Consider the following 12359-nt stretch of genomic DNA (forward strand, 5'->3'; position numbering starts at 1 on the left):
CCTCCCTTCCCTGCTGCTTTTCTCGTTAGAAAAACCTGTGCCACTGAGCTACACCGTTTTCTGTTTAGTGTAATACTATCATTACTACACAGAGAAACAACTTACTCAAAATACACCACTTCTCTCTATACATGTATGCTGATGAATATCTGCCTGTCATTGAAACTCACAGTTTGACAAAGAGGCTATTATTTGTCCAATCACAGAGATGTGGTGGTTTGAAACTACAAAAAATTCAGGGATAATAACAGCATACACTCAACGAAAAAAGGATCCATTGGAAAACAGTGACGAAGACAGCCATAAAGGACAATCAAATGGGAAGCAATATTTATGATTAAAAAACCTCAGCTAGTGGAGTTTAGGTTTACATCATTTTTCTGTTGTCTGTCTACATGTTTGAAGCTCAATCATGTCAGCCTTTTTAGGGAAAGAGGATTTTTAATCAGTGAGTTTGTGAGTTTAACTGATTTACTTGATCATGTTGCAATACTATTGGTTTTTTAGACAAGTGCTTGCATCACCCAGGTGTACCAGTGTTTCATGATGCTTTGAAGGTGAGTCAAAAAGGAATCTCTTGCCGTGGTCATAATATATCTCGAACAAGAACTTACAATGTACCAGCAAATGTGTCAGGCAAATATGCTTTTTTATTTCAGACCATCAGGGTGAGCCACTTACTGTGATCCATTTAATGATTCTTTCAGGGTTTAAGTTTAATGGGGGAAGAGCGTGGAGAGGTTCATTGGTTTCGTGGTTATTGTTCCAGTAAAATACATAAATGTAATGACATACATGTACTCCTAGCACAGCTTTCTAAAAAGCTTAGTTCATGCTAACCAGTTTTAAATGCATGTCCCATAACAACCTTCAGAATGGCAAAGGTTTTCAGGCCATCTTCGTTTTTTAGCAAGTTTTATAAAATATGTGAGGCAGCGAGACATGCATTAAGAAGGAAAAACATTTAGCTTACCTGAAAGCTAACCATTGTAAATGAGGCTTAAGTGTTTTGTCTCTCGCTCCATTTCTCTAAGCTCTATGGTGTCCTTCATTGAAGTGTTTGCTTCTTCTCCTTCCTCGGCTTCTCTCAAGGCTCTCTTCGTTTAAATTTCTCAAAGGTCACAAGTTCCTAAAGTAAACAAGTTTACTTGTGCTATATTGAATGTTCTCAAATTGGACTCCTCAGTTTTTAGAAGTCCTGATTTTGGGATTTTTTTTCACTAAACACAGTGGATCCACACACAATTTCTATTGATTGGTATTTTTGTTTTGTTCTGATTCCAGGGTTGGTCTTGTTGCAAGAAAAGGGTCACAGATTTCACAGATTTTCTCAACATTAAAGTATGTAAGTCATATATATGTTCATGGTTTGGTGTGGTCATTAAGACCAAACGCTTGTGACCTCTCAGCTACAAAATTCATAAAATAATAATGTTCGAGATCCATTATAAATCTGGTATTTATGTGTTAGGGTTGCTCTACGTCAAAACACAGCAATGTGAAGCCCCCTAAACCAGAAAAACCAAACACAGATGAAAAACCTTTGGGTCTTGATGAGGTGAGTAATAAAGATGCTGCATGTACTCGTTTTACACTGGTTTTTAAGAATAGTTTTTCTGTTCTTAACACTGGTAAAGTAAAGTAAAGTAAAGCAACCATATTTAACGTCGATAACTCGTAACAGTAATTCAACTGACAAACTTGAGGTCAACGGTGCACTCATTTTACTCCCCCCTCTCCATCAGTGCTCTGTTTTACGGGTATTTATAGCTACCTAGCTACACGGAAAGGAAAGAAGTCGAAACAAGGATGCGAGATCCGGGAAACGAACTCAGGACCTCTTACACCAAGACCGCGCACTAAACAACTGTGACATCCATGCTCCTTTATTATGGAAGGCTTCTGTCATTAAAATTGTCCAGGGTGTTAGGTGGGGGAAAATCTGTTAAGTTTCACTCCCAGGGGTCAACAGGTTAATGGAGGGGACATTATGAAAGACTTATTAAAATAATATTGTCTCTCCTCTTTTTTCAGGTGATTAAAGTTGAAGCACCAAAACGAAAACCAATTAGCACTAAACCTGTTGAAAGACCAAGGTATTTAGTGAACCCTTTTTATGGGAATCATCATGTCCCTGTACCAGTATTTCCCTGCTGATTGGTTTGGCTTAACCCATGGATTCCCCCTGGGGGGTACTTCCCATTAAAGGGCTAATGGGGATGTGCCGCTGGATGGGGTCATATTTTTGCGACTGGATTGACTATAATGGGTTTGCATTTTCAACAGAGTTCCCGACAGAGTTAGCAGCATGGGGTCGCAAATTGTCAGGATTTTGGGGTTTCCGAAAATTCTGGCGAGTGGAATTTAAATTAAATATGGAAAGATTCATGGTACAAAAGAGTTGTTGAAGAAAGAACTGTAGCGCTGTTGATTTAATATACATGTACTAGTCACATTATATTCTGTGACTAAGTTGGGGTCGCTAAAATTACATTTACCCAAAAGTGACTAAGATGGGGTCTATAATTGGCCGTAAAATGGACTATAGAGGGGTAGGGGTTCTGAGAGGCCAGCGGCACATTTAAGACAGAGTAAAATCTATAAGGATCTCAGGGTTGCCCGGGCAGTTGTGAGAGCACTTTGATTCCTGGAATCAGTGTTGTCTAAAGTGAAGGATTTGACTTCATTGGTTCTCTTCCCTGCTCTGAGAGTTTCTCCAGTTGATTCTGTTGTAAATGTCTTTCTCCTCCTCTGTGAGTGCTTCTATGTCCCCATGCATGCATCACTTGCTAAGCCCTCTGTCTGTCTTACTGTGTACGTATGTTGCTCTTGCGTGTAGATGCTTCCTTTTTTACACCCCTTTTCTTCCTCGAGTCTCATTTATGCAATCAAAGCTCGCCGCACAAGGTAAGGAAAGAGCTGAGCAAACTGCCTCGCAAAGCGGTTTGCTCAGCCGTTTCCTCATGTGTGCGGAGAAATTTTGGTAAGAAATTCGCTTTGCGAGGCCGTGAGGATAAAATCAAACATGTTTGATATTTTTGGCCTCACAAGGCCAATTCCTCACTGTGTGCGGCCCATCGTGAGAATCCAGCTGAGCTTGGTCAATCAAGCATCCAATAAAATATGTGGCATTTCCACGTGACTTCAGTGTTCAAGATGGCGTTGGAGGAACTGATCCCAGGTGAAAATGCCATGTATTATTGGACGCTTTATTGACCGTACTCAGCTCGATTCTCACGATGGCTGCACGCAGTGAGGAATTTGCCTCGTGAGGCCAAAAAAATCAAACATGTTTGATTTTATCCTCACGGCCTCGCAAGGCGAATTTCTCACCAAAATTTCCCCACACATGTGAGGAAATGGCTGGGCAAACTGCCTCGCGAGGCAGTTTGCTCAGCTCTTTCTTTACCGTGTGCGGCGGGCTTAACATCTCTGTCTTTATCACTAATCTTAATTCATTTTGAAGAACTGCTAATTGACCCACTAGCTGGAGAGTTTACTCCTAGTTGGACTGTCAACCAAGACTAAGGATACCCTCCTACCTCCTTGTTGTAACCCAGACAGGTTGGTTGGGGGGTTACTGTTATGTACACTAAGTGTCCTCCCAGACTCTGGTGGGGTGGGAGCATCCATCTTCCCATAGCACAGTTAGTCTAAGGTACCAATCTGTCCTACTCTAGTGCCCAAAATAATAATAATAATAATACTAATAATAATAATAATAATAATGATAATAATAATCATAATTAGTATAAATATTATTAATTATTATATTAAATATAATAATAATAATAATAATAATAATAATAATTATTATTATTATTGTTATTATTATCTTCTTTTCCCAGGATGATCTTACCCCAATATTTACCCCATAGAAGCGGGTCATAACAAACGACCAAGGGTCCTCAGGGTTCACTCTCTTATGTTCACATGTCTAGCACTCTTGTCAGTATCCTAGCATGCCTAGCAGTGTTGTTTATTATTATTTTTATCAGTATTATTGTCTTTTAGTGATGACCTGCCAAAGATGAAACTGAAGAAGACAGTGACAGAGTCTCTGAAGAAGGCTTTGCTTAAACAAAAAGAAGAACAGAATTCTAAACCTGTGGCAAGTGAAGGTGCATAAGAGCTTTTTTTTAAAAACCATATTATATTAGGGGATTTCTTTAAGAGCCAGATACCAGGGAATCTTGTAAGCTATTTTAAATGAACTTGCTGCTTACTTTAATTGAGCAATGAACCCAAATTTTAACAAACTTGGGGCACAGAAGGCCAAACCTTGGATTGGTTCAGCTTTTTTCTAGAATTACATTGTATGCCCCTTTGGCATTTGCAGTGCCCGCCCTCTCAGCCTCTTCCTTAAATTCCATTGCCACCTACAGTACTGTACTCCCTTTCTTATTGAAAACACTGATATATCAGGGGTAGGGAAGGGCAAGGGGAGTTACAATAGCTTGTTATAGAAGATCTTGAAAATATAATAAAACTATGTTTCAATAATAATAATAATATTACTATTATTTTGGTTGTGGTTATGTAATGTTTAAAAAACGAGCAGGAGTGTTTTATTGGGTTTAAAACCACGAGGTGGTTTTAGAGCCGAGTGGTTTTAGACCCAATAAAACATGTGCTGCGAGTTTTTTGAACGGCTTCAAAAACATTCCTGAAAAAGCGTGTGTCAATAGATTTCATAACAATTGTGCTTTCGTGAATGTTGGCAATTTGCATAGGAGAAAAACATGTTAGGTATAAATTAGTATGCAAGAAAATCAAATCTCACACTTGTTTTGAACTTTTCTTCTACTAACCGAAGAGGACATGGCGTCCTAAAAATGCTGAGGAAGAGAGGAATATTTAAGTATTGTCTAATAATGCCTTTACCAGATTACTGTACTAATGGCATAGAGAATTTTTCCAGATCTGTATTTAACAACTGTACTATTAATTTTGTGCAAAAGTAAATTTACTGTGTGTGAAATTAGTTGAAACAACATTAAATATGCACCCACCATTTGTTGTGTCAGTTGCGTGTTGATAATTAATTAATATTCATAAGTCATGTGCAGTGTCTTTATATCTGATAATAAGGATGAGATTTATCGATATAAAGTCACTACACGTGATGTATTATCAACAATTTGATGGGTCAATGGGCTTATGAATTATTAACGAGTTTTTGAAGACAGTTTTCAAACTATTCCTGGATCAATGACAATCCATACTGTAGTTCGGAACATCTTTTTGCATCTTTTATGATCTGCAGGAAGTACAACTTAAGTCTTCACATCCACATTAAAGTTAATGATTCTTTCATGTAGTTTGGAAGTTGCATTTATTCTTTAGCAGAATGTCAATTTGTACAACACCAGTCAAGATTGCAAACAAATTTACCAAATCAAATCTCTTTGGGAGCACTTTATGCGATACCAGAAGTTCTCTAAATGTTTTGTTTCAGGAAGTGAGACTGAAAATGGTGTTAAACCTGGAACAATGTGCAAAAACAGTGGCTGTACAACAGTAAGTCAAAGCTGCTACTTTCAAAATAATATAACTTGAAGTTTCAATGTGAAAATAATTGCTGGCGAGAGGAAAGTGGTAATTAGGGAAGAGGAGATTAGACCATTTCATCACTCCCAGGTTAATCTGTTCTTAAAGAGGAGACCAACATTAATAATTTTATTTGGCAACAGGGAACGATTTAATACATAAATAGGGCAATTCATACATGCAGAAACCCATAAGGGTTGAAACCTGTAACGGCCCCTTGTGTGCTGGGAAACAAGCTTCTGAATATTCGATTTGCTAAGTACCATATTTGGAACAACAAGAGCGAGGGGTTTTCAAATATGGTACTTCGCACTGAAACATTCAACCAATCAGTTCGCACTGAATATTCGGAAGCTGTGAACGCGCGTTACACGTTTCAACCCTTATGGGTTTCTGATACATGTGAATGTTATTCACAGTCTTATAGAAAATACAAGAATCGAGATTTCCCGTGCTTCAATGTTAACATACTTGAAACATGACTTACTGGCTCAAATAGTGTGCTGGCTTGCTAAGGCTCACCAGCAATTAACAATTAATTTACGACGTGTATTGTGTCAGGTATTGATAATAAGTAACAAGAACCGGTATTTCTTATTTTCTATCTCAAAGTTTTCTTATTTTTGAGCGCAATCGTTTGGTATTTCTTTCAATTCTATTAATAAAGTCCGATGGCACTTAAGGAACTGGACAAGCTGAAACGGTAAAAATTCCACTGAAGAAGACAATAAAGCTGAAACCGGTATGGAAAATGGCTTGGTTGAGGCACTGAAAAACGTGTATAGGTGATCAAAATAACAATTTTCTTCTCTCATCTTCTTACACTTCTGAATCTCTTCAGACCAACATGTGCAACTTTCAGCAAAATGCAGGGTGTGTAGAAATAATCAATTATTGTTTGTGACATCAACAAATGATATTGTGCACGCCCCAAATCTGACACCACTGACCATGGTGTGCTGGTTCATTAAGGCTTGCCAGCAACTACTGCCCCTTCTTTAAATCCGAGCCAGATTACCACAAGTCAGCTGAAATGTTAAAAATTCTTGGACCTCGTCAATAACAATGTAACTGGAATGAATTATGGTCGCTCTACTCTTACAGAGAGCTCTCTTTCCAAAAAGGGTCGCCCTTGGTAGTGGCCTTAGTACAATGTACATATTTTAGGAGTGCTTGTAGTCTTATTTCTTGTGATTCTGTTTCAGTCTTATGTAGATGAAAGAACAAATGATGAAAAGTGTTGGCATCACCATGGAACTCCAATATTTCATGAAGGGTAACTAAACAATGAACGTTTGAGAAAAACAACTGAGGATCGATTTATTCAAAAAAAGTAATAGCCTTAAATAACTTAAGACTACTTTTGTGCATCCTGCAAGTCTCTAGGAGGAGTTACAACTTTCGTTTCCATGAATATGTTAATGTTGTCATATAATGGCCCAAATGCCATCATATGAAAGGAAGAAATTGAAAGAGATCATCTTTTCACTAATAATGCAGAATGACTATCATTGTTGGAAGGGTCTAAAATGGCACGATGTACTTTTTAGCAGCAAGAAAGTTGCTGCAAACATAAACAAACAGTTTTCCTTGTATAGAGTAAAAGACAAAAAGCAATAAAATGGGATGTCTTTGTATTTTAATTCCAGATATAAATTTTGGACCTGTTGTCAAAAAAGGACAACAGACTTTGACGAGTTTTTAAAACAGGAAGGATGCATTTCTGGGTGTCACAGATGGGAATTGACAGCTGAGGTAAATATGACCTTTGATAAATCGAAAGTAGTTTCTAAAGGAAGCGTGAGTATTGTTTCATCAGCAGGTACCCGAGTCAGCAGTTGGTAATTTTCAAGCAGACTGACTTTACAGTGTTGATAACATGTCACAACCAAATAATGAATTAACCTGTTGACATCCAAGATGCTGACAGACCAAGTGACAAATATTAAGGCCAAGAACCAGAAATGTTTTAATGCCCAATCCAAAGAAGAAGTAAATATTATCTTTGTAGCATTTTGAAAGTACAGCTGCAGTTTATCGAAATTTTGTGTTTTTTGAAAGCTAGGTGTACCCATTTCCCAGCAGCTGAAGGGTTTCACCCAGTCATGCTTTCTGGCAGACTGTTCATTGGTAAATCGTCTGTCAAATGGACAACCAACCGTTGGCCAATGGTTGGTTGGTCTTGAGCTGACCTTTTTACGGACAGTTAGGTGAGAGTTGCCCCACCCCCCAATCCTGGGAGGGAGACGCGCATATGAACTGGGCAGGGATGCTCATCGTTGTAAATTTCAGATTTTGGTCTCCCTTAGGTTGCTCTAGGCAAAACGCCATCATATGTAGCCGTGAAGGTCTGGTTTAGTGTTGCGTGCACAGAAATATATTAATATACCTTTAAATAATTATGGTCTCTTTTAGGGGTAAAAAGAAAAAAGCGTGGGCCCAGATTGGTCTCCTTTAGGGGTTTAATTCAGAATTTCACTGGCGAGCATCCCCGTCCCTTTCATATGCAAAGTCTTCCCTTCTCCTCCTAGGAAGTTGCTCTTATCCAGTGGCTGGAAGAGCATTTAAGTTTGGTATTGACCAGGTTGACAAGGTACTGTAAACCAATTTCCATTAAGTGATTAGTGGCCTTGAACTTGCCGTCCACCATCGTGTCTTGAATCTAAATCCTGGAACAGACCATTATGCGAATTGTTTTCTCCTTTTGTTCTCTGTTTTGAGAGGTTTTTCTCTGGCTACCCCAGTATATTTCTGTCCTCAAAAACAATCATTATTTGTTTGATTTGAATTTTGAATGATATTAGTGTTTTAAAAATCAAACAGTGTCAGACTGTTTCATGTCACCTTCACAGTTAAAACGGATCTCATTATGGCTAGTATTATCAAGTTGAGAGGTCACACAATAATATTTCTTTACCCTTACAGTGTATCTTACTTAAAAACTGTACCAAATTTTCGTGCCCTTCTGTTTTCAACTTTTCTCTAGGAAAAAGAGAAGAAAGTTGTTTGCAGGTAAACTTTAATAATTTGTTTTTCTTGTTTGATTTTTTGAGGCAAGACTTTTTCCAAGACTTGAATGTGGTTTTGCTGAGTTAATCCTTGTTCCAGGAGTCGAGCTTACGGCCTTCCCAGAGGGTCTCAATGGGGGTGTAGCAAACACGGTACACGGTTAAAAATTTCGCGATTTCACGGTGCACGCTTAATTTTTACATCAAATAATTGTTCAGAGCTTAGGAAAAGCTACAAACAACACGGTTATCTGGACAAAATAATTCACGACACACGGTTAATTTTTTCCCTTTTTCACGACACACGGTTAATTTTTTGGACGTTTCACGCCACACGCTTAACCCCGGCCGGCCATTGAGACCCTCTTCCTATTACTATACAGTATATGTGCTATTTGGAGTATCTTGGAGAACTGAGGCCATTAAATTAAGTTCAGGTGGCAATAATATTGTCTTGTGTTACTGCCAGACTAAAATTTCATGTATGTTCTGGTAATTTTTACTTCATGATTACGAAAGTGGAGTGTCGGTGAGCTCAGTAATCTATATTATTGTTGAGTGCACTTCCACTATAAACAATCCTTACATTTTTTTTCTTTGCATTTCATCTCATTTCCAGTTTCAATTTGTAGATTTCTCTTGGAAATGAAAAAAATAGGACAGGAGTTTTAGAGAAAGTTTTAAAAGATTTTATTTTATTAAAAAAAGAAACAATCCATATTTTTCTTTTTAGATATGATTGGTATGCAATGGGAAACTTCATTGTTATTTCGGTTTTCGCAAAACTTAGTGATCCTGAACAAACGTTTGTAGAAGCAAATAGAACATCAGTAAGTATAGAGTTATATTCGTACAAATAAGTCAAAACGTGCAGGGATGGCGCTTTCCATTTGACCGAACTGACCGGCCGGCCGGACCGGGTATTTGGAAGGACTAACTCTACAACGCCTTCATATTAACACAATTCGAAGATGATATATGCTCTTCCAGAAGGATGCGAGATATTTTCATGCAAGTGTTCCTTCAAATTGCTGCATTTTCTTTACAAACTGACGGGTCTGACCGGCCAGTTCTGACAAAAGGAAAGCGCCCTTAGTCTTCAATATATTCCTGGCACCCGTTTTCAGAAGGGTGCACGCCTATTCTGGCGAAAAAATGAGTCCTTCAAGCAGGGGTGGAACCAAGCTTAAAACTTTTCGTAAAATCGTAGTTCGGATGCTCTACCTCTCGGCTACGTGATAAGACTCTTGGGTACAAGTCAATAAACTAGGTTCGGTGGACAATCATCATCCTAAACTTCTAGGACTGAATTTCCAAATGTACTAATCGCAAGTGTGATTTTGAAATTTATTTTAGTTGTATGCTCACGTGGCGTTCGGAGGTTCAAATAAATTTGAGCTTCAACTTACTTTGCATGGGGTAAGTTTCTTTTTTTCTGATTTGACGTAACAGATAATCTTAGTAAATCTGAACACAACGTTGTCTCAATGTTTCCTTTTAGTTTGATTTTTTGAAAAGGGATTTGGGGTTGGGTGAAATGGGGCCTTTTACACTGCATTTTCTTTTCCAAATCTTTGTCATTCAGTGCTCTTCTGCACATTTTTTGCAGTTTTGCCCGTGGTGTTAACATTATTTTACTGAACTACATCCCTTTCAAGCATCATCGTCATCATATCTTTATTTACCCTTCGATACCTTTATTTCAGAGTGGCATAGACTAAGTGTAACTAATATGATATACCACAGAGGACAGACCACAACACCGTGAACTCCATGCCCTAAACTTTGCGAACAGTGTGTGGGTTTTTTTTACGTCCCACAGGATTATGTACATTGAAGGGTTGTGAGACGGGGCCTACGGGTTATCGTCCTTGTCCGAGACGACTGGAGAGTCTGACCATTTGTGGATGTCATTACAAAGGCAGCACTTTCTCCTTACTTACTTAAAGGGAACCTCCACTAAAACAGGAATATATCTTTAAAATAGTTAACATAATGCTCACAATCAAAATTGTTCCAAAGTTTTCTAATGGGAGCGTTTGTATCCGAAATAAATAAATTTTAAAAACGGTTGTTTTGGTTTTCAAATTTCCCGGGCGCCGCCATCTTGAATAATTGTGACGTGTCATGGTTGCCCTATTGTTTTAAAACAAAATCTCTTTGTGCAAATACAAAAGAGCAACCATAACACGTCACAACTATTCAAGATGGCGGCGCTCAGGAAATTTGAAAACCAAAACAAGCGTTTTTGAAATTCATTTATTTCAGATACAAACGATTCCATTGCAAAACGTTTGAACACTTTTGATTTTAAACATTATGTTAAATATTTTGAAGTTGTATTCTTGTTTCAGTGGAGGTTTCCTTTAAAGACCCTGAGTGTTGGTTCAGTCGAAGGTTTTATCTCGCGACTCCAGCACGCAAACCAACTAAGACAACCTTTGACTCATTGTGTTGTAAAATTTGTTGTAAAACTGGCAATTAAGAACGAAACTCGGTAATGAAGTCTGCGTAATTGTTTCATATCTAAGCTGTTCCGCCTATATACCCCTCCCCTCTGTCTCTTAAGGGTTGGTGATGGCTGAATCAGGCTGGAGTTGTTTTCCTTTTTTCCCATGCCGTGCCTGTCATGCCAGCCAGCTGAACCTAATTTCTCATCAGCTGTATAGTTCGCTGTTTGTCTGAAGACTTGATCCTAGGAGCCACGGTGGATGGGAAATTATTCCAAAGCGAGATTAATGGAAGGACGTTTGGGCATTTGATGGTAGACAAAGGGGAATAACTCCGAAAGTAACGTGCAGTTATTTTGCCTTTCAGCTAATTGTCCCAGAAAGGAGTTCTGTCATGCTTTCTCCAACCAAAGTGGAAATTAAACTTCGCAAAGAGGACATTGGAAGCTGGCCTTCCCTTGAATTGAAATTACCAAAGGACGATAATAGCAATAAACAATAACAATGAAAGTAGTGTGAAATCTGCAGAGCGTGGAACAACTTTCAAGCACAGGAAACTTAACACCAATATCTTGGCAACGGTAACACACGTTGTTCTGACAATGGATCGATGTTTTCTGTCTAGCTTGTTTTGCTTGCAACTGCTTGTCATGTTCATGGAATAAAATGCATCGATAAATGAATGAAAGAGGCTTCAGTGTTTTGTACAAGTTAAGCCGCGAGAGTATTTCCCGTGGATTAGTAAAATGACAAAACAGCACTGAACCCGCGTGCTAACATTTTCCTCGAACTGTCCTGCGTAGGGGGGCAACTGCCGAAAGTTTTTGGAACTTTGTTGGCGGTAATTGGAAAGGAACTGCTCCCCTTACTACGTTTGGTTTCAGATTCATGTCCTCTTCATTTTTCTTAGCGTTTTTTCTTTAATTTATGCATGACGTCATAGGAGACATCGTGCATTTATTGGCTTAGCGGCGGGCAACCTTAGTGGGAAAGCTGTTCTAAATATGGACTGTGAGAAAACGATAACTGAAAGGAGAAATGTGGTAGTCGTTGCCTCGGGATCACGAAATCTGAGACAACTTTCGGGCATCTCAGTTTCCTCGGAATCTTCAGAAAGGAGGAGTTTTATATATGATAATGAAACTCCACAGTCATTTTGTTGTTTGTTACGTTACATCGTAGAGTTCTAGTCGTGTATTCAGTATTTTAGGTTAAGTAATGTACCGGCTTTTCTTCTTGCTTTCACTCAGTTATGATTGTTTTTCCGTCTCTTTTTAGTTATCAGGCATTGTGATCCCTTGAGGTATGACCAACCCAGATTGCCGGCATGCCCAATTTTGTAATTTAATAT

General features: G+C 38.5%; 1 protein-coding gene across 1 annotated transcript; it reads left to right on the top strand.

Annotated features, from left to right (window-relative positions):
- Nucleotides 1-431: 431 nt before the first annotated feature.
- On the top strand, nt 432-11691 carry LOC138052647 (cysteine and histidine-rich domain-containing protein 1-like). The gene is made up of 12 exons (XM_068899187.1): nt 432-557; nt 1285-1341; nt 1472-1558; nt 2035-2096; nt 4015-4121; nt 5459-5520; nt 6756-6826; nt 7200-7305; nt 8537-8562; nt 9292-9388; nt 9915-9977; nt 11376-11691. The coding sequence occupies exons 5-12, from the start codon at nt 4031-4033 to the stop codon at nt 11508-11510; spliced, it is 651 nt and encodes a 216-aa protein (XP_068755288.1). The 5' UTR covers nt 432-557; nt 1285-1341; nt 1472-1558; nt 2035-2096; nt 4015-4030; the 3' UTR covers nt 11511-11691.
- Nucleotides 11692-12359: the final 668 nt, after the last annotated feature.

The sequence above is a fragment of the Montipora capricornis genome, chromosome 6, assembly GCF_036669925.1.
Source record: "Montipora capricornis isolate CH-2021 chromosome 6, ASM3666992v2, whole genome shotgun sequence".
NCBI classification, from domain to species: Eukaryota; Metazoa; Cnidaria; class Anthozoa; order Scleractinia; family Acroporidae; genus Montipora; species Montipora capricornis.